Source organism: Rhinolophus sinicus, linkage group LG13 (assembly GCF_036562045.2).
Source record: "Rhinolophus sinicus isolate RSC01 linkage group LG13, ASM3656204v1, whole genome shotgun sequence".
Classification (NCBI taxonomy): Eukaryota; Metazoa; Chordata; class Mammalia; order Chiroptera; family Rhinolophidae; genus Rhinolophus; species Rhinolophus sinicus.
Window position 1 is genome coordinate 3,262,444 of NC_133762.1, and position 27,170 is coordinate 3,289,613.

The 27,170-nt window shown below is 44.9% G+C and overlaps 1 protein-coding gene across 3 annotated transcripts in view; it reads right to left on the reverse strand.

Moving 5' to 3' along the window:
- The window catches only part of ENTREP2 (endosomal transmembrane epsin interactor 2), a 260,707-nt gene extending 235,068 nt beyond the window's left edge, over positions 1–25,639 (reverse strand). For all 3 annotated transcript variants that reach the window (XM_074317911.1, XM_074317912.1, XM_074317910.1), the window contains exon 1: positions 25,288–25,639. In XM_074317911.1, the coding sequence (XP_074174012.1) occupies positions 25,288–25,506 (219 nt within the window). In that variant the 5' untranslated portion in view covers positions 25,507–25,639. The remainder of the gene's footprint in view (positions 1–25,287) is intronic.
- Positions 25,640–27,170: the final 1,531 nt, after the last annotated feature.

Below are 27,170 nucleotides of genomic sequence, written 5' to 3' on the forward strand. Positions count from 1 at the left end.
GTTACTTGAATAATGAATGCTAGGTAGGTCTGGCCAATGGCCAGCAGAAGTCTGTTCCAGAGCTGGCCCAGGGTAAGGAAAACCTTCACCACAGTGACCTATAGTAATTCCCCAGGCAAATCAGCAGAAGAGATCCCTACTGGGATAAGGTGTTATGTCTGCTTCGGAGCAGAAGGGGGCAGCACTGAACACGGCACTGAATTTCCTTAAGTCTAACACGGACTCGTATTCACACGTTACCAGTCCTGATGTTGAGGTGTCTCCTACAATCAACGTGGAAAGCAATCTGCCATCCGCCACGCAGAGATGTAAAGTGAGACACAGCTGTGAGTGCCTGTGCATGCACAAACTTCAGCAGGCAGAAAAGGCAGCGGTTTCTAGTGACATGTTTCTGCATTGGTGGTTGAATGTGAATTTGCATTTGATCCCATCAACTGTCTTCAAAAAGATCACAACAGGATATATAACTAAAACTAAACACTACTGTGTGGACAGAAGGTTGCCTTTCACATGGCTAAGCTGTATGATTAAAATCACCCACAACCACCAAGGCTTCTGGGTGTATCATAAAACGTTCAGTCAGGACAGGTCGATGAGACTGACTGACACACTCTAACATTGCTCTGTCCAAAGTTGCAGCTGACTTTCCAGAACAGCTGTTTCATTTGCACAGATACATAATGCAATTATGGGAAAAGTGAAATTCAGAGATGAACCAGAGAAGATATAGGCATCCAGTAATTTTAAATATGCCTTGAAATTATGCTGTCGATCCTACAAGGGCACAAGAGAGCAAGAACATGAGCATGGAATGTGAAAAGTATCCCGATAAAGGCTGCCAACACAACCATCAATGGCCAAAAGAGATAAGAGAAAAAATTACACTATGAATGAAAAGAGAACTTACGACGCAAACTTTGTGATATTGAAGACAGAATGAAGTATGGGAATAAACATAGCTACCATTGCTCGGATATTTTATGGAAGTCACATTTATTATAGTATTTCTTTTTTTCCACAAAGATGATGCTTAATAGAGGGTGGTCTTCATAACAGAGGGCATGTCGCAGGTCTTATGCTACGGTAATTTATTATGTAACGAGTCAAGTGATTTTTGTCACAATGTAGGAGAGTTGCTGAAGGATACCTTATCTCTCACTTTTTATTAACCCAATGCAAACTCTTCTGATAAAGGTAGAATACTATTGTCGTTGTGTTTTTTTATTAGTCAAATATGGGCATTGTAAATTCAACCTTCGGTCCTACTAATAAACAATTGGAAACAGCTTACAATGTTAATCCTAAGTGGACCCTAAGCATTATTTAACATGTTTTAAGATTGTTGCTTCCTTGTTCTTACCATAAATTAACTTATCTTAAAAGCTAAAATCTTTTAAAAGCGAAGACTTTCCAGGACTTCAAAATAGAATGTAAGCACACTCTAATTTAAAACACAATTCATAACCAAAAGTTAACCCACCGAATCATGATGTCACTTCAGCTCATTTGTCTTTCTTGAAGGCCCAACTGATAACAGATTCATAGATTCATTCATTCTTTCATTCATTCATTCACAAAACAAATATTTCCTGAGTGTCTTACACATGCCACAAGGGATCTGACACATCACACATCCTGAGCCCTTTTTCTACAGTTGAGGAAATTGAGCTCAAAGAGAGTAAGTGATCTGCCCACAGTCACGAGCTAATAAAAATGAGAAATCACAGGTGTGATCAAGTTTCCTCAACTCCAGCCTGATGCATCCTCCCTCCCGTGTGTCTGGAGCAGGCCTCCATCCCAGTCCCCCAGCAGACAGCACTACTTAACAGGTGTTTTCCTCAAATGTGTGGCCACCCAGCATTGTTCAAACACCCCTCCTACATCTCGAGAATATCCCCAAGGCAGACGTAAGACCTCATTTAGTACTCCTGCAGCTAGGGCTTGGGCTGGTGACTCAGCAGTGCCAATCAGGGAGCAGTTTGAGACACTGGGCACAAGTGCACGAGGCAGCCAGCTTTTGAGGTAGCAGTGGCAGAGCTGCTGGCATTCGACCCCCAGTAAGCTGGGGTGTGTGTGCTGAGCGGTAGCTGCAGAACTGTCTTCGCGTGTCATAGCCCAGTGCTGGGGTCTTGGCACTGGTCCCGGCTACATGGAGTTTTGTGAAATTGGCTAAACTGGACTCTATTTTTTGCAGCTAAGAATGCTGACTGGCATTACACCTGTGCATTTCATATCCACATATTCAGCAGCCATGCCTGGGAGCTATACTCAAAGGCAAGGAGGCTTTGTTTGAAACTTCTCTATGCATCACAGGATACCAATCCTCCACTATCTATACAAGTCTTACGACTTTAGAAAATATAACTGGTTGTTTTCTATTACAAAGACAATGATGAGAATACTACACTTTTACCAATATGTACTCAATTGTCAAATGCCTCCTTACTTTAAAGAAAAAAGAATGTTAAGAAGAGGCACAGTGAAAAACCAATTAGCAAAATATCCTCGCCCCCAAATCTAACAACAGAGCAAAGCTGCACAGTAGGTTCTCATGGCTCCCAAGCTTCTACCCACCTTGGAAGCAGAAAGCAAGGGAGAAGAAAACAAAATCCTGAGCAATCTCACTAACCACCCCAACTTAGAAAGAAGCAGAAGAATAACAGCTGACGACAACCTCCAGAGAAGAAGCAGAATTTTCCCCCACACCCCCATGTCATAGCAGAGATGGAGAAAATGCTGTGACTCCCGCAGGGAGGAATGCCAGAAACTCGTTCCTATGGTTACAGAAGGGAAATGTTTAAACAGAACAAAGTAAAAGTAATCGTCTTCTCAATTGGACAGTATGGCGTGGGAAACGTGAAGACATATATATAAGTGCATTCATTGCCTTGTGTGTCCTAGAGGGGAGTCTAAGATAGGACCTAAAATTGGCAGACCTAGAAACAGAGTTTCCAGCTTTAAATTTAGTTACATTTTAACTTCAAATACATTTCACCTTCAGTATTTAAATGTATCAGATGGGGTGGCTTGTATTCAAATACTAAAGTTAAAATGTATCCCCCAAAGAACTGAAAATCAGAATATGAGAGCCCCTCCCTTCTGTGGTCATCACTGAAGCGCCAGCGGCCAAAATGAAGTTCAACCCCTTTGTGACTTGTGACCGGAGCAAGAGCCATAAAAGGCATCTCAGTGCACTTCCCACATTCGCAGGAAGACTATGTCTTCTCCTCTTTCCAAAGAGCAGAGACAAAAGTACAACGTTTGATCCACGCCTGTCCAAAAGGATGAGGAAATCCAGGTTTATGAGGACACAACAAAGGGCAGCACATTGGCAAAGTGGCCTGGGGTCACAGGAAGAAATATGTCATCTACACTGAATGAGTGCAGAGGGAGCAGGCTAATGGCACAACAGTTCATGGGGGCATTGGCCCCAGCTCGTGGTTATCACCAGACTAAGGCTGGACAAAGACCACAAAAAGATCCTTGAACGTAAAGCCAAATCTCACCAAGCAGGAAACGAAAAGGGCAAATGTAAGAAACAATTGAGAAGATTCAGGAATAAAGAAATATTCTATATAGCTTTCATGAAAACGTGTGAAAATGAAAAAGAAGAATATAAGAAACGAAACTCAGAAGATAGAAGGAAAAAAGTGATAATTTTTTCTTTTGCATTCACATAGCAAGCAAACAATAGATACTATTTGAGAATTGCTAAACCAGGAAGTAGATGGCTGTGTGTAATAAATACATAGATTTACCCAAGTAACCACTAGAAAACCTAAAAGGAGACTCTAAACCATCCAATGCACGAGAAGAAAAACACAACATATACACACTCTAAAAACAAAAAAGGAGGGAAAATGCAATATAAAAAGATAAACTATATGGCAGCCAGGGTGACAGAATTAGAATCCAATATATCTGTGATATCAGTAAGTCCAGATGAGACAAACTTAGTGTTATTGGCAAATGATAGGTTAAAACGAGAAAGCACAAGAGAATCAAATTTTAAGAACCACTCAAAATAGAGTATTTAGCAAATTGACAACTTACAACATTTTTAAATATCTTTTTAAAGAGTTAGAAAACAGGTTGAAAAGAACTCACTCTCAATAACCCCCGAGAGAAATGGCACAACTGGGATTTCACTTAATCAGACATGTGGGTAGAACCCAAAGAAAACTCGCAAACTCTCCCCTGGGGCACAAGAAAGAAAATGAAAAATAATAATACGTTCTTATATTGGAAAGCTCAATGCTGTAAAGTTATTAATTCCCCCAAATTCATGAATTGACTGCAAACCTATCAAAATACCAAAAGGATTTAGTGCCATACTTTGGAACGTGACGAAATGATTCTAATAGGAAAGCTAACAAAATAAACATGTGAGAATTATCAGGTGGGGTGGCTTGTATTTTCTGAAGACTGGCCATAATAATACCGTGCACCCCCCCGTTAGGCGGCAGCGTGACCTTGCCTCTTTTCCCGTCAAGAGGTGGGGGCTATGTCCCCTCCTCTTAAATGTGGGCAGGCTTGTGTCTGCTGCAGCCAACAGAGTACAGAGGCACCGACACCGTGTGACTTCCGAGACGAGGCTGGAAAAGGCCCTCGGCTCCACCGGGTGCCCTACGGACGATTTCTATGAAGGGGACACCCAGCACGTGGGAAGCCCAACTCGCTTGAGACCACATGGCTGGAGAGGCCACAAGTAGGCATGTGGCTGAGCTTCCAGCTGCCAGCACATGAGTCGGGCATCTGAGACGTCAAGCCCCCCCAGCACTCAGGCGACCACAGCCCCTGCCGACCTGAGATGCAATTATGAGAACGACCCCACAGAGCCCTTCCAACGTCCTCACCAACAAATTTACGAGGAAGACAAAATACTGGTTTTCAGCTGCTAACTGTGGGGATAATTTGGTTTGCAGCAACAGAAACTGGAATTGCAAATAAATTCAGTTTACGGAAAAGAAGAGGGAAGAACCAGGCAGTCCCATCACATGTTAAAGAGGAATGAACCAGGCTTCCGGTCCAAGATGGCGGCACCGGAAGACCCTGGGCTCACCTCCTCCCAGGGACACACGGACGCCACACCTACAGACAGCAATGGCCCTGAAGAACTGAGGGCTGACCCCTCTGCACACCAAACCAGAGGGGCCGCACAGAAACAGGCGGGAGGGCCGGACACCGCACCGTGGGCACCGCCGCCGCACCCGACACACCGCCCTGCAGTCCGGGCACAATACCGGGAGGGTCTGCGCACGCGCACGCACCCCTCCCCCACCCTGGGCACAGCGTGGGGCACAGGGGGAGGCGGTAACAGTAGTTTTAAGAGCATTGGAAGGAAAGCCATTTAGTAACCCTAGAGCATCAGCCAAGCGGGAGGGGAGCTGCCGGAACTCTCTCTGGGGCGGGGGCGGTGTCGGAGGCCCTGGAGACCGCCCTCTGTGGCCCCCGCCACCCCCTTGACTGCAAGGGCAGGAGCTCCATCCGCGCTGTAGCTGCAGGCCGAGGCCGTCCCGGTGCGCCCAGGCCCACAGCAGCTCGGCAGCTTGTTCCCAGGGCTCCCTGGGGCCCTCCCCTGATCCATCCACAGCTCCCACCCAGGTGTGGCTTGTCCTCCACACCCACTGCAGCGACAGCCCCGGCGGCTTCCCTCCTGGAATCCCTACCGTTTGCAGCCCCTCAGGCTTCAGCTCCAGGTCCCGGTGTGGCTTGTCCTGGGGCTACCGGAGGCCTGAGCCTGCACCAGCTACAACTCCAACTGGCCTGCCAGGCAGTCTGGGTGCAGCTTGCCCCCGTGGCCTGCCCTGGCCTGTGCTGGCTCCAGCTCCAGCGCCAGGTTGCGGTGGGATTGCCCCGCCCCCACTTCCTCGGGCCCACACGCTCCAGCTCCGAGCTGGCCTGACGAAGACCAGCACATGCAGCCTACAAAGGGGTGTCTCCTACATGAGGTCACTCCTTCAAGACCAGCAAGGGTGCTATTTCTCCTAGTTCACAGAAACAACACAGTGAGGCAATCAAAATGAGGAGGCAGAGAAATATGTTCCAAATGAAAGACCAGGACAAAACCCCAGAAAAAGAACTGAAATGAAACAGACAAGAAATGTATCAGATAAAGGAGTTCAAAACAGTGGTTAGAAGGATGTTCAATGAACTTGGGAAAAGCACAGATGAATTCAGTGAAAACTTCAATGAAGAGATAGAAAACATAAAAAAAGAACCAGTCAGAAATGAAGAATACAATAACTGATAGGAAGAGTACATTAGATGGAATCAACCGCAGATTAGATGAAGCAGAGAATCACATTGGTGATTTGAAAGACAAGGTAGTAGAAAACACCCAATAGGAACAGCAAAGAGAAAAAAGAATTTTAAAAAAAAAGATAGTTTCAGAGACCTCTGGGATAACAAGCGTACCAACATTAGAAGCATCGAGGTCGCAGAAGGAGAAAAGAGAGAGAAAGGGACAGAAAACGTATTTAAAGAAATAATGGCTGAAAACTTCCCCAACCTGAAGGAAACAGACATCTGGGTCCAGGAAGCACAGAGAGTCCCAAACAAGGTGAACCCAACGAGGCCAAGACACATCATAATTAAAATTCCAAAAGTTAAACCAACAAGGATTTTTTAAACTTCGAAGTTGGAAATAAACAGAAACAAATACCTGTATACCAAATGGGTAACAACCATATTAAAGAAACATGGAAAAGAGAGAATCCAAATAACTTTTAGCTCCAGTACTTTCACTCCCTTCAGTCTGGAGATAAAAGGACCAAAAGAACTACAAAGAAAATTTCGATTTGACTTAATAGGTGAGTAGGTTTATTAATAGTGGTATGGGTATAGTAATTCTGAAACAACTGTATGTGTGTTGCAGAACTGAGCAAAGGAGAAAAATACAGTGATTTTTCGGGAGCCAGGCTTCTCACGGTGAAAGGAGCTACAAACAGGAAATGGTGAATGGCAAGAATAATATGAAATGGCTCTCTTCCCTCATCTGTCCACTGAAAGGCCATGAACAGTGACACTTCAGTGGCAACACGCACACCTACCTTCTCGGTCTCGGGTTCTCCCCACTAACAAGAACCAGGGGTCCTTGGCAAAATGGCTGAGTCCATGGCTGGGGCTCGGAGACTAAGCTGGACCATCTTGTGCCAGAAGTAAGAAAGTGCTCAAAGAATGAGGCACAGAAGCCAGCTTGAAGGAGGTCCCACTGGCCAAATCAGGGACAATTTGAGCATCAAAGTAAGTAATGATAGTAATGGATTATGACCCATTGAATAAAATCGGGATCCACGGATCCATGTTGACCAAAGTAAATAAATAAGAGAGAGGAAAGACCCTTACAGTAAAATGTTAACTAAGAAATGCAGAAGGAGTGATAAAGTTTAAAAATCACTATCTGACAATCATAGTAATTTGACTCAGGCACAGCCATCAATGTATTTTCGGGAACAGGATATTCACAGAGCTTCAAATAATCTCCCCACAGGTTAGGTATTAATTACAAAGGGGAAAATAGTAACTTTACAATAGAGAAACTCGGAGGACACATCCAGGACTTGGCGGTCGAAGTTAACAGCACCAATATGGGACCAAGTCACAATCGCCTGCCACCTGATAGGATCAATGAGAAGAACAGGGTGTCCCTTCTAGGGTACACCTGCCACCTATGCATAACCTGAACCTAAGGAAGTATCAAACGAACCCAAATCATGGGACTTTCTACAAAATCACTGGCCCCATCTTTTCAAAATGATAAAGTTGAAAAGAACAAAGAAAGACTAAGACTCATCCAAATGAAGGAAGGCTAAAAAGATGTGACAACCGAAAGACAACAGCTGGTCTCGGATTGGATCGTGGACCTGAACAATTCTACTACAGAGGACAAGTAGGACTATGCGTGAAATCTGAATAAATCTGTGGGTTAGAAAAGAAAGAGGAAAGGAAGGCAGGGAGGGAGAGAGGGAGGCAGAGAGGGAGGAAGGAAAGAGGGAAGGGAGGGAAAGAGGAAGGAACCATAATGAATCAAAGAAAGTCATTCACTGATTCATCTAACAAATGTATTTGAATGTCTACAGGTCCACTGCAGGCTGGGCTTTACAGACACAAACCCTTGTCTTTATGGGGTTTAGACTTTAGGGACACAGACAAACTAATTTCAGGTAGCATGAAGTACTCTGAAGGGAAATAAAAACGGGGAAGAGAGTAAAAAGTGTGGCCAAATAGTGAGTGCAGGCCTCTCTGAGAAGGTAATGAGGAAGGTGCCCAATGCAGGGTTGGGGGCCTTCTCGATGCTGGATTTGTAAACTGTACAGTCTGATTGGGGGGCACTATGCAAACTCTGTCTCAGTCTAAAATGCATGTACCCCTTGGCCTAGAACTCTGTGGACTAGGAGATACCCTATGGAGAGTCCTCCCCAACTTAGCAATATCCTTTTCAAGTAGGTTTTACTAGAAATAAAAGTGGCCAAAGTGTCAGCTCAATGGGAGCTTATTAAATAAATTACATTATAGTCATTCAGCAGAGCACCATAAAAGACTTTAGAAAAAGTAGCTGAGTTACATATACTAATAAACAGACAAGACACGTTGAGTCAGAACACAGCCTCTCTCCTGACTCCCCCATGGTCTGAAAGAAAGCCTCTTTCCTTAGGACACCTCTGGGGAGAAGACGGGGGTGGGGGGAAAAGGAGGGGCACTGAGACTTCTCACTTTGTACCTCTCTGATTCGCTGGAAGTTTCTAACAAGAAGCTGTAGATGGTTCACTTGTAAAAGCCCCAAAGGGTTATCTGGGCCCTGAATGCAAACGTGTGACAGCTTCTCCCCAAAGGAAGAATCAAGGCTGCCAGACAGGTTGGTTTTCTCTCTGGGTAGTCTCCATATTTTCAAAAATGAACTTAATGGTATCTTTTAAATAACGAGAGAGAGAGAGAGAGAGAGAGAGAGAGAGAGAGAGAGAGAGAGAGAGAGAGAGAGAGAGAGAGAGAGCTCTCTAACAACAAAATATGAAACCAGGTGTCTGGTTTGAGGAACTGGAAGAAATGGGTGCGGGGGTGAAGATGAGGACCTCAGTTTGGGACATCCTGCATTTGAGGTGCCTGTGACATGTCCAAATGAGATGGGGGTTCAGGAGGAGGCAAGTGACTGTCTCCAGTACAAAGAACTCTGTGAGTGACAGAAGTGGCCACTGGTGCAGGGAGAGGTGTCTGGGCCAAGTAATGACTGCCTGGGAGGCATAGCTCATCGTGCTCCATCTTTCAGAGCCAGCCCTACCCTTGGGTTGTCCACTGCAGAGGTGTACGTCACAGGACAATGGGATGTTATCACGCCCAGGGAGCGTGGCTTTGCCCCTTGCTGCCTCTGCCCCCACCTCACCTTGGCTTTCGGGGGGTCCTGAGAATCCTCTGAGACTGGGCTATGGTCTGCATAGGGCCCCCCTATGGATGGTCCATCCTATAGCGTCATCTAAGGGACTCTCTTTGCCCACCATCAAGGGCCCTCATGACAGGCACCCTGACTCTACACCCCCAGCTCCTTTTGACACACCTCACATCCACACGGAAACTTCCAGATGTCTTTATTCCACACACATTCCATGGGAAATCTCAGGCCCAATCCTTTAGACCAGAGGTTCGCAGACTATAGCCCTTGGGCAAAATCTGTAATTTTTGTGAACAGAGTTTCGTTAGACTAGAGCTCCACCCATTCATTTATGAAGTATCTATGGATGCTTTCACGCGGCAATGACACAGCTGAGTATCGAAACAGAGACCGTCTGGCCACAAAGCCTAAACTATTTAGCTCCCTGTATAGAAAGGTTTCTAACCCTGGTCTGGCCATTTCCGTCCTCCAGGGCTACCTTATGGCTTCTTCATGCTGGAGGACGCCAGCCTGATGTGGTGGCGTCCTCCATGTGGCTTCTACCATGTGGAGTGGCATGGGGTGCTGTCATGCTATGTCCCTGAACTCCGGCTCCTGGGAGGTCTTCCCAACCCCAGAGGGTTTTCCACGCCTGCTTCCTTTCTGCTGGATGGGATGCCCCTGCCATAGCACCCTCTGTCCTACCAACATGGCGCTGACGAGTGAAAGCATTTCCGGGCCTTTAAGCTCTGCTCTCAGTATATAAAGGAAGTCATGCCTTTTCTCTTGCAACAGAGCCTGGTTTTCATGACTGTAGTTTCTCTAGAGACTCAAGAAAGTCAGTATTGAGACTCAAAGCTGCATAATGAGTGTTTCGTTCGAGAGAGTACCTGCTCTTCCCCCAAAGCAATGATTATCCTGGATTTAATGAGTGGAAAAGCTGCAGCGTAATATGACTCACAGATACTTTTTAAATGGGTCAGTTTACATTTTCAAAAATATTATTCATGCAATAACTAAAGTGGGGTCCAAAAGTTTACACCAGGCGGTGGGAAGAGGGGTATGGAAAAGTCGGGCGGGACTCCAGCTGGCTGGAGGCAGGTCCGCTGTCCTGCCTCAGACTCTGTGAGCTGCTCCCTGGAGTCTCCTGATGAGGTGACAAATTTGGGGGAAGAGGAAAAACAGAAGACCCTTGAAATTTATGGGAGAGAGTTGCGATCAGTTACCAGCAGAGGACACAGGGGCAAGAGGCTCAGATGAGTGTGTGTGTGGGAGGGAAGGCTTTAGAGAGCTCAGATGTTCTGCACTGATGAGCCACAGGTCCCAAGAGCAAAAGCAAGACACGGGCCCAACGGTAGGTGACCAAAGGCTGTCTGTAGAACTATGGATGGACCTCGGGCTCCCAGACCCCATGCCCTCGCCCCAACGCTTACAGCATCGGTGTTTGTCTTCAGGCACAACCAAAAGAAATGAGCTTTCTACCTCTGTTGCTTTCAAAGTGAGAATTCCTGCTCCAGAGCAGACTGTCTTCAGAGAAGCCCAAGAGATGGGAGGAGAGGCCGTGAGCTGATTCCCAGCTCAAGTGTCTAAAGGGGATGGATGCTGCCAGTGATATGCCCGGCCCACATCTGGACAGGGGGAAATCAGGCCCTCGTTCCATGGGGAGCACAGAAAGGGAGAAGAAAACATGCGAAGACCTCAATGAATGAAGTAGTCCTTCAAGTCTCACCACCAAAGACGACCACAAATCACCAGGCCAACAAGGAAAATCAAAAACACAAAAGAGGAAGATCTAGAAGAATAAACAGAAAAACTGACCCTCGATCAAACAGAAAATTCACAAAGAAGAAAACTTCTTTTACTTCATTCCGATTAGTACCCCGAGGTAGAAATGAAAACATCATGTAACCAGAAAATACGACATTACTCAGAACACTCAGCAGAAAATGTGAAAGAGGTCATCACTGTTTTGACTGTACTTACTGGATAAGTACAGTCAGCTGGTCTATTGCGATCGCGTCAGGGACCACCGTGCCGTCAGCCAAACCAGAATAAAATGTACCAACCAGCAATTAATGTCGAGCAGGGCTAGTGTCTGGGGCAGACCAGGGGGTCACCAGTACCGACATGTCAGATGGTTTATAGAAAATGTCCAGATTGATGGCTTTGCACCTGATTTCTCTAGGTTTTTGTTTCTGAACCTGGTCGTGTAGCCTAGTTTGGGCTTCATGGACAGAGGACAAAAAGGACCGACCCCTCCTCCGATGAGCTTCTTGCTCTCAAATATCTTGACACCTCACAATTGGGAGTCAAAGCACGTCCTGTGGGACAAAGGACACTGGGAGGTGCCCTGAGTGGCCTGACATTGGCCTGTACTTCTCTCCGGCTGCACGGTACCCCTCCCTTGTGAAAGCCTTACCCAAGCCCACCCTCCTGAGTCTTCTCAGCCCTTTCTGTTATATATCCCTGTGTCATTTGTACAATTACTTTGTAAAGTTTCAATAGATGGTGAAGCTGAGCTGAAGCAATCTCTCAGTTAATAAAGTAAAAGGTAATGACATGGAAAATAAGAGAATAAAGTTAAGATACCTAGAAGACCGACACAGGAGGTCAGTCAACACACAGGAGTTCCAGAAGAAAAAGAACAGAGGAAATAGAAATGAGAAAATAATCAAAGAACAAACTTTCCAGCATTAAAGATGGGACACACTGAGTGTCACTAAATACTGCAAAATATCAGGACACCAAGAACAAAGAGTAAACCCTAGAAGCTTCCAGAAAGGAACACCAGGCTAGGTCACCAACAAAAGGAGATGAGCTAATTGGCATCAGAGATGAAGATAGTGACGTGCCTGCCACCAAAGACGTAACAACAGAAAAGCTGATAATATTTAACTTTGAGGAATGGGGAAGGTCGGAGCTGAGAGACAGATTTCGAATTCCAATTTGTACCCTTCCATGCTGTTTGAATTTCCATGAAACGAAATAGATAATACTTTTATCATTACCATCATCGTCTCCATCGTAAAATACATGGAGACAAATATAATGTGTTTTCACTAGAACACGTGATATCAGGGCTCAGTCTGCCCCCCAAAAACAGTGTTTCTTTCTCTTAAACTCTGATTCCTGTCATCTCACCTGAGAGACATGCCATCTGGACGACAGGTACAGTGACAGGTCTCACTCTTGAAGTCATCGGGCAAGTGCCTTGCTCAGGGGTTTTGGCTTTTGGTGTTGGTTTTATTATTGATTATATAGCAAGAAAAAAAGTATGGTGAAATACGTATATTGACACATTCTCTTTTTTCGAGAGAAAGTCAATCTTGAAGAGAATCTTTTACCACTAGGTGTGACAGACCTATAGCTCAGGTAATCCGCTTACACGTCTTATGTTCTCCCCTTGTCTTGAAAAGACTTGGCTCTGAGCCTCACACCGTTTCTTGGCAAGCACGGAGGGGACGCAGGGGACATTGAGGCTGGATGTAATGAACCGGCAGGTGAGAAGCAGTGTTTCTTTGCCTTTTCCTGAGATTGAGTCAAAAATTAGTCTCTAAAAAGGCAGTGTTCTTTTGTGAACAGCTGAAAAGAAGTTTGTGGGGTATATAAGTTTTAAAAATCTATTTTTTTCAAATCAGAGGATTCTGACGAGTACATGCCCATGGTGGCTAAGCTTTGCATTATGCAACATGGAATATAGGGATTATTATCACCGTCCTTTCAAATTCTGCTGAGGGTTCCAAAAACGTATTTCAAAATCGCTGTCACAGCCATTATTGATGATTTCTCATTACAGACAAGAGGTCACACTTGTCTTGTAATTAGATAACTTCAAGATTTTTCAAATAAAAATTTGCTTTTTCAAGGCATTCCACATTTCCCACCATTTTCTCTGTAAAAGAATGAGCTTAAATTTTAAGAAGTTATTTTAGAACAGCGGATCTGCAGGTCTACGTGATAATTACAGAACAGGTTCCAGGAGTTGTTATCATGTCCTCAATACTTGACTCTGTCCCCCCCAAAAAAGGCCAGTGTCCCCAATTCCCATGGGCTCATTAATCCCTGTCCACCTTACTGCACTGAACCCCTTAGGTACAACACACAGTTTCATCCATAGTTGGACAGATTGCAGATAAGAGCAGGCCATGATTATAAACTATAAACAAACTATACAGTTGACCCTCAAATCACACAGTTTTGAACAGCACGGGTCCAGTTATATGCAGATTTTTTTCATTAAATACTGTAAATGTATTTTCTCTTCCTTATAATTTTATTAATAACATTTTCTCAGGCTCACGTTATTGTAAGAATACCACATATAATACATGTAACGTACAAAATACGTGTTAATCAACTGTTCGTGTGATTGGTAAAGCTTCTGGTCAATAGCATGCTATTAGTTAAGTTTCTGAGGAGCCAAAATGTTCAAAGCCCATTTTCAAATGTTCAAATGTTCAAAGCCCATTTTCTTTCCAGATGAGCCAGGAACAGACAATGGTGCCAAAGGCTTCTTCCTGTGGGGTGACAGGAACGGAGGGGTGGGAAGGCACGAAAAACAGATTTTTGACTGCACAGGGGGGATGGGGGGGTCAACGCCCCTAACGCCTGTGTTGTTTAAGGGTCAACTGTAATTCCAAAACATGACATGAATTTTGATTGGTCCAAGTGCCTAAAAGCAGCAATAGAATTCATATAGGCCTGAACCTGGGCATGCTGGGGACAGTGGGCCTGGAAACCACACCTTCACTAGACATCACACCTGGTCTCTGGAAAGGCAGGCCCTGGGGCTACACCTGGCCGGCACGCGGGCCGGCCCCTGTCCAGAGCCCCCAGAAGAGCCAGCAGGAGCCATTACACATACTGCCCTGTGAGAACGGCAGAGAGGCTTCACAAGACAGAGCCTTCACCAGACAACGTTCTCAGCAGCAGGGGCCCATGGGGACCCCGGGAGGGTGTGGTCCCCAGCTGGAGGAAGCCCTGGGCTGGCCTCTGCGATGTCCACCCAGGTCTCTCCTCCCACAGCTGTCACCCAGACACCAGCTCGGGAAGGGCAAAGGGCCTTGTGAGAGGTCTGAACTCATCAAAAAGGTGGAAGTGATATGGAGGCTTTGCTGTATTTTCTGGAATCTTCAAAGAAACCACAGGATACAGAGCTTTTTGACCTTTTCAAGATTCAAATTCAAAATACCCCATTAAAGACTGAAGTATGGAGCAAGAAAAAATTCTCCCTCCCGTACTCAAATTATGTAAACTATAGAATGTTCAAAGCCCATTTTCTTTCCAGATGAGCCAGGAACAGACAATGGTGCCAAAGGCTTCTTCCTGTGGGGTGACAGGAACGGAGGGATGGGAAGGCACGAAAAACAGATGTATACTATATTATGACAAAAGGTTTCATCCGTAAATATGCTCATAAACATTTACACACAAAACAATATAAAATTAAAACACAGAAAAGGAAGTCAGAGAAATACAAGAACTCAAAATATAGAGGGATGATTTTCATACACCAGGCAAACAATGGCACGTATCACATAGACAAAAATAAAATAAAATAGTAAAAAAATCAAATTTGAAAAACAGAAGCATGTACTGATGTTTTTTAAAAAAACTGGTAAATTATGAAAATTTAGAAATGGGTGGCCTAACGGCTCAGTTGGTTAGAGCGTGAGCTCTCAACAACAAGTTTGCGGGTTCGATTCCCATATGGGATGGTGGGCTGTGCCCCCTGCAACTAAAGATTGAAAACGGCAACTGGATTTGGAGCTGAGCTGCACCCTCCACAACTAGATTGAAGGACAATGACTTGGAGCTGATGGACCCTGGAAAGACACACTGTTCCCCAGTATTCCCCAATAACATTAAAAAAAATAATAATTTTTTAAAAAATGTAGAAATGTTACAAGTGACGTTTACTGCTGACCATATCAAGTAAAACAAGAGATCAGTAACAAACTAATGACACCCAACCTCTACCTCTCAGAAAGAACTAATTACTAATTAAGAAACATTCTTCTACAGAACCCCAAGATCCAAGAAAAAAAGCAAAACCAAAATTATAAACATCTAACAATTAATGTAAATGGGAGAACTCTGTATTGAAATCTGTGCTACAAATATGCCTATACTCAGAATAAAATTTTAACAAAGTAATTGCTTTTATTATTTAAAAAAGAATGAAATATATATATTAAAGATGCAACTGACAAATCTATAAAACAAAATGGAGGAGGAGCGGAATAAGGATAAAAAGTGGAAATTAATGAACTAGAAATGATTCTAACAGAAAGCAAATGACAATTTTTAAGAAGTAGGGAAAAAAAAAAAGCCAAAACTTGCTGAAGACGACAGCTTGAATAGACTAATATGTAAGACAATTATTAAGCACCTATGGTTTAGAATAGACACTAGGCTTTACAGACAAGAGGTCTAACTTACACAGAACAGCTCTCCTTATGCTAGTCCACAGAACAATATGGAAAGCTCACCAATTTATTTTACAAAGCCAGCACAGCCTAACAAGCCTTACTGCAGCGGGAGCAGGGCTCTAGAAGAGGGTAAACAGGGTCTAATATATGGTGATGGAAGGAGAACTGATTCTGGGTGGTGAACACACAATATGAGATATAGATAATGTATTACAGAATTGTACACCTGAAATCTATGTAACTTTATTAATAATTGTCTCTCCAATAAACTTTAATTTAAAGAAGGAAAAAAAAAGACTTACTACAGTGTAAACTTGTGTGCATGTATGAACACAGGCTCCAAGCCAATTTTTTATGTGACTGTACAAGCCAACATCTTAATAGCACATGGATTCCAACCGTATGTTAGAAGAATAAGTGATAAGGATTATTCCAGAAATCCAAGGGCAATTCAACATTAAAAAAATCTATCAATATACTGCAGTACATCAATTACTGCGAGAGAAAAACCAAGAGATTATAGAAACATGACTGAAAACGTCTGAAAAAATTGTTAGCCATTCTTTATAAGAATTCTAAACAGAAGGAAACCACCTGCGTATGACTTTTAAATTCCTAATTTGAATACTGGACAGTAGAGCAGGCGGTGGAAACATTTATAAAGAACATTTTGGGGACAACTGGCAAAATTTGAATATGGACTGTGGATAGCGTTGTATCAGTATTAAATTTGCTGACATTTATTATCGCTCCATGTTTATGTCACGTTTTTGTATTTAGGAAATATATGTCTCAGTATTTAGGGACAAAGGGGCAAGAGGTCTGCAATGTACTCAAAAGTGATTCAGAAAAAAATCTGTAGACGGATGTATCAATCAATCATCAACTGATCAATTTAGGAGTCTGGAAATGAAAACGCAAATGGGGCAAAATATTAATAACTGGTGAACCTGGGTTAAGGATAAATGGGAGTCTTTGTACTTTTCTTGCAACTTTTCTGCAAGTTTGAAATTATAGCAAACTTTAAGTCATCAAAATTACCTATCTATTAAGACCTAAAAGCAAATAGCAGATGAAATTAAAGCCAAACAATCTAGAGCAAGACGTCAGTGTTTCTCTCCACATTTTCAACATTAAGGTTTTAATTAATGCAGTAAGGGAAAGGAGTAGCATATGAAACAAATACTGAGCTATGAAGACGATTGACCAAAAAGAAACAAAATTACTTATAGATGGTATGGATGTAGATATGGAAAGCACAGACGTTTACTTAAAAGTGGAATGAATCATTTCCAAGCAGGAGAGAAATAAACAAAAGTCATCAGTTTCTCTGGATAGGAGCAGCAAGTCGTGAAGAGGGGAAATCACAGGGACGACACAAAGAGAACCAACGAAATGTGGGAGTCCATTTAACAAGAAAGGTACAGGCGCCCTATGACAAAACCTTGGAACGCTTTATCTGTTCAAATAGTTAACACGCATGTTAAAAATTGCATCGAGACGCAAAACACAAAGATACGGCATTACACTGTACTGTGAAAAAGCAGGAATGTATGAATTCTGTCTTGTCTGACACCAAGTGAGACATCGTTTCCAGTCCTTATATTTTTAGCTTTCCTAAAGCTCTTCATTTTAGGCCTGTCTCTGGGTCTTGCTTTGTTCGTCAACTTGAAACTCTTTTTCAAACTAAGTTAATCCCATTTACATATATTATCAATAAAGTCTATATGTTTGGCATCACCTTTGCCTGAATTTTAACCTTATTTTGAAACAGACGCACAGACACAAAGTCCATTGGTACGTGGGCTGCTGTCTCTGCTTGCTGGGTCTCTCTCTCCACTCCTTTCGGTGTGTAGGAAGGATTCCAGTTCTAGCTACTACTTTTATATCATTACCTTATATCATTATCCTTAGGAATCTCTTCTTTCGGACATTATTACCTCACTACTACCGTGTTTCCCCGAAAATAAGACCTAGCTGGACCATCAGCTCTAATGCGTCTTTTGGAGCAAAAATTAATATAAGATCCGGTCTTATATTATGTTAGATAAGACCCAGTCTCATATTATAGTAAAATAAGACCTAGCTGGACCATCAGCTCTAATGCGTCTTTTGGAGCAAAAATTAATATAAGATCCGGTCTTATATTATGTTAGATAAGACCCAGTCTCATATTATAGTAAAATAAGACCGGGTCTTACGTTAATTTTTGCTCCAAAAGACGCATTAGAGCTGATGGTCCAACTGGGCCTTATTTTCAGGGAAACACGGTTTGAGTAATAATGCAATTAACTACTTACTGTGTCTTCCTCTCTCCTGCTCTTCCCAAACCCTCAATTTTTGTCACTAGTACTAATCTGGTGTTAATCTTTCTAGTCTTAAGTAAACTTAACCTTCTGCTGCTGGCTTTGTCAGCTTCAAAACACCGCTTTTTATTCCTATGTCCACCAATGTGACAATTCAGAAGCTTGTTCTACTTTGCTTTATCTCCTCCCTTTTATTGTTTTAGTTGTATAATTGTATATAACCAGAACATGTGGCACTTATGTATTAATTTGTCCCCTTATCACTATATTTTTGCTTTAGTTTTATAGTTAAATATAGTCATCCGTCATCCCCAGAATTTATGAAAAGCCTTACTAATTATCTCATAGTTTTCTGAAGTTTATTCTCTAGTAAACTCTGTAGAAAGGGTTCCTGGGGACAATATTTCTGGAGTTCTTGCAAATTCAAAACTGTATGTCTGCGGCTTTATATTTAAATGATAAGCATCCTTTCCGGAGGGGGCAGGCACCAAAGAAGCATCCTTTCTGATCGGAGGAGCTTGGTACCAAGAAGACAGGACGAAGCCGGTTGCTGCTCTCTCTCTCTTTGTCCACCCACTGCCTGGCCCCTACGCCAGTGGAGGCACAGGAAGTGCACAGTAGGGCAAGGTTAAGCCCACCATCCTTGATGCACTGGGTAAGGGGAGCCCCAGGGAGGCAGACAACACCCTCAAGACCACAGAGAGGGAGCTGGCTAGGAAAAGAGATCCCTAAAATCTGTTTACGAACTCGTGGGCTCATTCCCACGTGTGCATGTGTAGATATGACCCTAAATAGAATGTAAAGATGTTGGATAGATCACCAGCCCCAAAGCCAGGTTGGTCACTCAGAGCCCCAGATATGGGATGGGTCTGAATAGCCCTGCAAAGACTTCCAACTGACATGAGAACCACATGCATAGAAGGTGGGTCAGAATGTGGTCTAAAGCCAAGAAGATGTACCCCCAGCTAAAACAAAAACAGCAACATTCTCCATAGAATTCAAACAATATCCAGAGAATATTCAGAATGTCTGGGATACAATCCAAAGGTACTCGTCATATACAGAATCAGGAGAATGTCAGCTTCCACAGGAAAACACAATCAATGATAGATTTCGGAATTATCAAAACTGTTAAAAGTAGTGACAATAATAAGGCTCCAGTAAGAAAGGAAGTAATTTCAGAAATGAATGAAAAGCTACAAACACTAAGGGGGAAAATAGGAGCTACAAAGGGGAACCCGATGGAAATTTTTAAAACTGAAAATTATAATAACCAACGTGAAAAATTCACTGGATGAGTTTGATAGCAGAATGGAGATGAAAGTAGAGTCAGTCAATCCACATGGGAGCAACAATTTAAATTACCATGGATTTCTCACCAGAAAACATGGAGGACAGAAGGAACTGGAACATTTTTAAAGGCTGAAAGAGAAAACTGCCAACCCATAATTCTATAACCAGTGAAAATGCCCTTCAGGAACAAAGGTGAAGTAAAGGCATCCTAGGTAAGAAAAACGAAGAATTCATTGCAGCAGACTTGCTCTAAAAGCACTGCTACAGGAAATTGTTCAGACAGAAGGCAAATGATATCAGAAGAAATCTAGACTATCCAGAATGAAGAACAAAACAAATGGTGAAAATTCAATAGACTATTCTCCTATTGAATTCTTTAAAGCAAGTGTAATACTGTCTGAAAGAGTTTTTGATACAAGTAGATGTAGTACACAAGATAAATTTTATAAGATAAGTAAGAGAATTACAACATAAATGAGAGACCTAAGCGGTAATAAATTTTCTGCATTTTACTTGAATGAAATAATGATTCTATGCAGGCAGTCAAAATTTAAGTATATATATACTGTAACCTATGGAACAACTAGTAAAAATACAAAGAAATATAGTTAAAAACAGGAGATGAATTAAACTGTTGTGATTAAATAAGATTCCAAACAAACCAAAAGAAGGCAGGAAAGGGGAAACAGAAGAACAAAAAAGGAAGGGAACAAAAAGGGGGCGGGGAGGTAGATCCAAACTAAACTATATCAACAATTACATTAAATGTAAATGGTCCAACACATCAATTAACAACAGAAATTGTCAGATCTTTATTTTTAAAAGATTCAACTGCATGCTATCTACAAGGAACTCATTACGAACATAATGATGAAGGTAAGTTAAAAGTCTGAGAAATAGTTTTAACATGGGAACAGATATACCATGAAACAATAAGCAAAGGAAATCTGGAATGGCTATTTTAATACCAGACAAATTAGACTTCAGAGCAAAAAAAATTTACCAGGGATAAAAAGAGACATTACATAATAATAAAAGTATCAATTTATAAGAAAAAATATCGTAACTATATATGGTGACTGATGTTAACTAGACTCATAGTGGTGATCATTTCGTAATAGAAGCAAATATGGAATCATTATGTTGTACACCTGTAACTAATATAACGTTTATGTCAGTTATACCTCAATTTAAAAAAAAAAGAGAGAGAGAGAGTAAAACTGAATAGTGTGCAAAACAGAACCACATGTAGATAGGAACTTTGTCTGAAAGCAAATAAAGTTAGGGCCTTTTTTCATACCATACACAAAATAAATTCTAGATGAATTAAAATTTGAATGTAAAAAAATAAAATGAAAACATTGGAAGGAAATGTAATAGAATATCCATGTGATCTCTGTAATGACGACTTTCTAACTAAGAGAAAAGAATCTAGAAATTGTAAAAGAGAAAACAAATAGAAATGATTCCATGAGAAGTTTTTAAATTATCCATATGGCAAAAGACACCCAAAATTAAGCCAAATGACAAATGAAAAACTGCCAGAAAATATGTGCAACATACAAGAGAGGTAATCACGAAAACTCTGATCACATGAAAACAATGAAATGTTTTCCTTCTATCAGAAAAATAAAAATGTTAAGGATGGCAAATATATTTTGCTGGTATTCGGGTACAAAAGGGCATTCTGATGTAATGCTTCTGTGGGTAGGAGTGAATAAAATTGTTTGTGGAATTAATAAGGCCAAAACTAACAGAATTCCGAATCGGAATACCCCGGCACCTACGGCTAGATAAGCAGCATTGTTTGTAGACACACAGAACTAATATGACCAGAATATTCCCAGGAGGAGAATAAATGAATAAATTATAATAATTCATATTACAGACTCTTACACAGTCATTAAAAATAATGGGATTAATAATAAGAGTGGGTTGTGGCTGAGCATATTTATTATACACGAAATAAAAAAGAAGTCACAGAGTAAGGTGTGCGGTATAAACTTTTTTGGAAATTAAAAAAAAGAAACATATTCTGCATCTACAGAAATTCTACTTTTTTCATGTAAAGGAAAGTGGGAAAGGACCCCATGAAGCAACACAAGTAATACAGGTGACTTATGAATGTAGAACTGGGACAGAAGGCACTGGTGCGCGTGTGTGTGTGTGTGTGTGTGTGTGTACACGCTTCATTGTTTTTAGTTATTGCAACAAGCATATATTGCTTTAGGAGTAGGAAAAAATCCAATGCCATTGCTCACACACACACACGTACGTATACAGCTGGCTCCCAGTGACTGTCTTTATCAACAGATGTAACTGACAGTGTGGGAAACCTACAATGTGCTTGTTAGTTGTTAATGTCCTGGCGTTAAAAAATATTAAAAAAAAAAAAAAGATAAGCCTAGACGTCCACCCAGCTCCATCCAGACAGATGTCCACTGAGCTCCATGAGTCTTTTCTGATCTGTTCACACACACGGTCATCTCTCAACAGGGGCCGCACGTGCATCCACGAAGCTACTGATCCCTTAACTCCAAGCTGGGTGGCAGGGACCTGGGACAGGAAAGCCATTTGCAGGCAGTCCTCAAACGAGGACCCTCGGGCCAGACCTGCGGCACCTCACCTGTCTCCGTCTTCGCCAAGACCCACCCCTGAGTAATTAAACGTCCTCAACTTCCCTAATGTAATGCCGCCCCAATTTCTCTTGACTCTGCATCTTTCCACACCGTCTGTGCTTTTCCTTAGAAACAGAGGGTGTGACCTCCTCGTGGAGGCTTGACCTTTGACCTTTTTCTCAATGGCCTCTGCCTCTGCCTAGGGGGCAGTTAAGTCTAATGGTTAAAACTGTGGCCTCAAAAGCCAGAGCATCTGAGTTCAAACCTGCCACTGGCCACTTCTTAGCTGAGTGACCTGGGGCAAGTGTGATGACTAATTTTATGTGCCCATGTGACTGGGCTGAGGGAGGTCCAGGCAGCTGGTAGGACATTATTTCTGGGTGTGTCTGGGACGCTGTCCCCAGAAGAGATAAGCATTTGGATCCGGAGACTGTATTAACAGGTTGTCTTCTGGACCCGCACTCTCTCTGATTGAGCTCAGGCATCTGTCTCCTCCCGCCCTGGGAGGTCAGGACCCCCGCTTCTCAGTCCGGACTCCCTGCCCCAGGGGCCCTCCAGTTCGCAAGCTTTTGGACTAAACGCCACCAGCTTCCCTGGGTCTCCAGCTTGCAGACGGCAGATGGTGGGACTTCTCGGCTTCCACACCGTGTCAGCCAATCCTTCTATCGCATCTCCTGTTGCATATGTATGTGGAGATATATTCTGTTGGTTCTGCTTCCCTGTAAGACCTTGACTAACACAAGTGACTCAATCCCTCTTCACCGCCGCGTACTCAGCAGAAGCTGAGGCTTAGCACCCAGACGACCTCAGCGCTACTCCATTCTACCCTCTAGGGCAACTCAGAGGCCCGGGTCCAAATGCCAGTGACGGAACCACCCACGAGTGTGAGCGCCGGGGCTGGGATGACATGGGCTGTCACACCACGTAAGCCACTCCGCTGGACGTCAGGTACACAGTATGTGCTCAAGCAATGCGAGCTGTTTTTCTCACGTAGAGCTTTTCCTTACACAGAGGAGAGTTCTTTCCACAATGGCTCCTCACTGTGTACAAACCACAGAGAAGGCCCCGAAACCTAGAGATTTCCAGAGAGCCCACACCTCTCATGGCAGAAGGCACAGGGGACCAGAGTATGGTCCCCACAGAGCAGATTTCATTATACAGCCAGCCGCCTCCCCGGTCACCATTCAGAAATAAAAAGCATCCTTGCAAGGTGGTCTCAGAGGGCAGGGAGCAGTGTTACAACTCACAGCCACACACTAACGGGCAAACCTGGCCCCACGTCACTGTAACCAACCACCATCGCTGCAAAGGGCAGAGATAATAATAATAATAATAATAATAATAATAATAATAATAATAAACACGGTATATACTGTTTGGAAAGGATTTTAAAGGTGCTTGTCAGACAAAGTTTGAAAAACGAAAACAAGACCATGAGAAAGTGGATGTAAGGGTGAGAGAGTGGGGGGTGGACGGAAAGCAGAAGTTACCTTAAAATCTCTAGGACGTACGCAGGGCTCTGCTCAGTGTTATTCCCACAGCCCAGAGGAATGTCTGCACAGAACAGACATGTGTGGAATTACTCCCCATCATGCAAAGTTAGAACTAATAGGTAATTGCCACTGAAAGGAATAACACTGGAAAAACAAACTGAATTATGGTTTCACGTATTTATTTAACTGTAGAGTAAAATGGAGTGAATGAACATTTTCCCCATAAACAGCTTTTCTACGGTATCCAGTGAATATTCTCCCTTTCAGGGTTGTTATTTAAAGGCAGCTCTTTTTCCATGCCCTTTGAGAGCACCAAAACCATAGCTAAGGCTTAATGGGGGAAGGGGACTCAGGGAGGAGCCAGGAAGTGAAACTAACTTACCAGTCTGCCACCTGTAGGCTGGTTCCAGCAGACATAAATAAACCTCAGTGCCCACTAGACAGACAACGTGAAAACAATGCATATTAAATAACGCTAAAAATTGAGCAACAGATGTGTAAAGACTATATATAGCGGTCCATCTGAATCATGGCTCCCAATTCCTGCCTCCAGCCTCCTCTCTCTGATGTGAGTACCCGGAGCTGTGGCCGTACGTTCTGTTTCCTAATCAGCTCTCCAGACGCACCCTTGGTCTGAAATAAGCTTTGAAAATTAATACCCCCATTAGGATGAACAACCGCACCTGTATCGATTAGAGTGTCAGAGGGTCAGTTCTGCTCAGATCTCATTTTAAAAGCCATGCAAGGGACTTAGAGAACAAAGGCCATTACAAAAAAAAAAAAATCAACAACAAGCAAGGCTGGGCAGAATTTGGAAAATGCAAAACTCAAGAACAAATAGCAAGCATTCGTTACAGAAGCCTGGATTGGATTTCTGGGGATGGAATTAAAACATACTGAGTTTACAGTTAAGCCTACGAGACGTACTTCAGCCCCATAAACGCAATGTAGTTACAGATCTCAAGAGTTCCCAGAGCAGGCGCCTCTCCTTATAAATATCTGTGCTGCTTATGTTTCCTGTTTCCATGAGTCCGTTCTTTATTAATATGAGAGGAAAGCAACTTTCATCAAAAGGCTATAAAATGACACACACAAAAATTAACTCTTGGAGACAATCCCTTCTTTTAATAGAGATTTCCCGGTGGTTTTCTCCTATGGAGGTTTGTTAGTCGCTGGCTTCTCTAATTCGGGTCAACAGCCTACAACTCGGTCACCCTCGCGGTCTCAGAAAACACGCCCCTGGACGCCGGCTGCAGGTCGCCTGCCCAGTCCCGCCGCCCACCGAGCATGCCGTCCGGGCGGACGCGGGAAACGCGAAGTCCGGGACCCGAGTCGGGGAGCGGCCGCAGGCGGGCCGGTGGGTCCCCGCCGCCAAGACTGACCCGCAACCTGATAGGTCGCGCCCCAAGCCCTCCGCCCCAGGGCGCGCCGCCGCCATGGACCGGGTTCGGATCCCGCCTCCTCGCCCGGGTCACCGCCGCTTGGCGCGCAGAGTTCCCGAGGGCCCAGCCGCCGGTCCGACGCGCGCGCTGCCCACCCTCACTCGGGGTCCCCGAGGCCGCTGCGGGCTCGGCGGAGGGCTGGCACCCGGCTTCCGCCTCCTCTAAGAAAAGTAACTCCGGCGTCAGCGACAGGAAAGGGAAAGGATGCTTCCAGAGCGGTGAGTGGGGTCCCCGGAGTTTGGAACTGCACCCCGCGCTGCAGCGCCTCGGCCCGGCGTTCGCGCCCCGAACTTGGCGCCCTCGCCCGGAGCACCTTCCCCGCCCAGCCGCGGACACTCACCGAGAAGCCGGCCCAGAAGGGGCAGGAGTGGCGGACGCGGGCCGAGGTGGTGAGCGCCAGCGCGGCGAAGCTGACGGCCACGATGAGGCAGCCGAGCGCCATCTGCGTGGCCCCGAGCGCCAGCACTATGCGGGAGCGGCCCGGGCACTCGCGCAGGCGGGACAGGCTGCGGGGCAGCGCGGCGGGGCGCGGCGCGCGGGGACCGCCGACCGGAGGCATCGCGCCGGCGCCGCCTCTCCTCACACAGGGTCCGAGGCAAGTTGCGCCGGCTGCGGGGACGGCCTCCCTGCGGGCTGCGGGGACTGCGGCGGCCGCGCGCCGGGAGCCGGCCGGGCCGGGCGGGGAGCCGGGCGCCCGCAGCCCCGCCGGTGCCCGCGCCCATGCCGCCGCCGCCGCTCCGCAGGGCCGTCCGCCTGCCCGTCCGCCCGCCCGCCGCGCGGCGCTGCGCCCTCTCCCGCCCGCCCGCGCGCTCCCCGGCCCGAGCGCGGGCGCGAGCCGCCGGCGCGCGCTGGGCCGGGACCCGAGCGGGCCGGAGCGGCCGGGTGCAGGTGCGGTCCCCGCCGCCGCGCCGGGTCCCCGAGAGGGGCGTGGGCACCACAGGAGGGGCACGGGCGATGGCAGCAGCCTCCGCGGCGAAGCCCTCGGCGGGCGGTGCTGAAGGGGCCTGGGAGCCGGGCCCGCGGGCTAGCCGAGCCGCAGGGGCCGAGCCGCCGGCCCAGCCTGAGGCCAGCCCGGGATGGGCGCGCGCCTTGGTGGCAGAGGGGACCGCGGAGACCGCCTGGCCGGGCGGGGAGCCGAGCGGAGGTGAATGCCGAGCGCTCGGCCCCAGGTGTGGCGGGTTGGGGCCTCTCTCCAGTGCGCAATTCCAAGATCCCAGATGCCGCTTTTCTGCAGTTCCATAATTTCCCTAGCCAGCCCTGAAGGACTGGGCATTTAAAACATTCCTAGTGCACAAACGGATGTCTCTTCCCCCACTTTTCATTTGCAGGGCTTCTGATGCAAGTAAAAAGTTTGGACTTAAAACAAACGGCACAAAACGAATTTAAATGAACCATATCATTAAAGACCTATTAAATCATCACCAGTCCCTTTTGGCAGTAGAAGGTTTCAAATACCTGATTATTGGCTTCCTGGGAGTACCAAGAAAGTTTGGAAGTTTGGATTGTCGTAAATCGCCTTGTGGCCCCAGGCGGATGTGACAACTTTAAGATGGCTGGTGTTCAAAAGCCTGTGTTGATATATTAAGAGACCCAGGAGTGTCAGGAAGTCTGAAGGGGTGAGACATAAAATGGTCAAGTTCATAGTACTCAAGGGAAATGGTAGGTTATCCACCCACAGCCTGTAGCAGAACTGAGGGAGTCCCCTGTTGGATCAGAATCCCTGCAGAGCCTCACCCCCAAATATCTCAGTTGCTGGTGCTTGAAATTTCAACATGAGAGATATTGATTCCAGTGGGGCTTGATGAGTCTCTATTAAAATGCAAATTCCTCTTGAAGGGTCAATAGCTCAAGCCTTTATCAGCCAACACCTTGGCAGGGATGGGATTAATTTTCCAGTTTAATGGGACGGCCCAGGGATGAATGGGGGTGAGGAATTCCGCAGATAAAGTGGCTGACCTCAAAATGCTGGCCTGTGGCCAAAGCTGCCTCCTTCCAGGCTTATCTATAACACAACCGAGCCTCCCCCGGCATGTTTAGAGCACTGGAGTACAAATTCAAATTTCCTGGAGAAGTTCTCTATCTAGAAATGCGCAGGGCAGTGCTTTCTGAGGGCTTGGAGCAATGCTAAAAGCTCAAAGCAAGATCCTGGACTGCCAGGAAGTTAGGTTCTCACTATCCTCACCTCACTCCCGTCATTCATTTATTCACACCTGCATCAAAAGT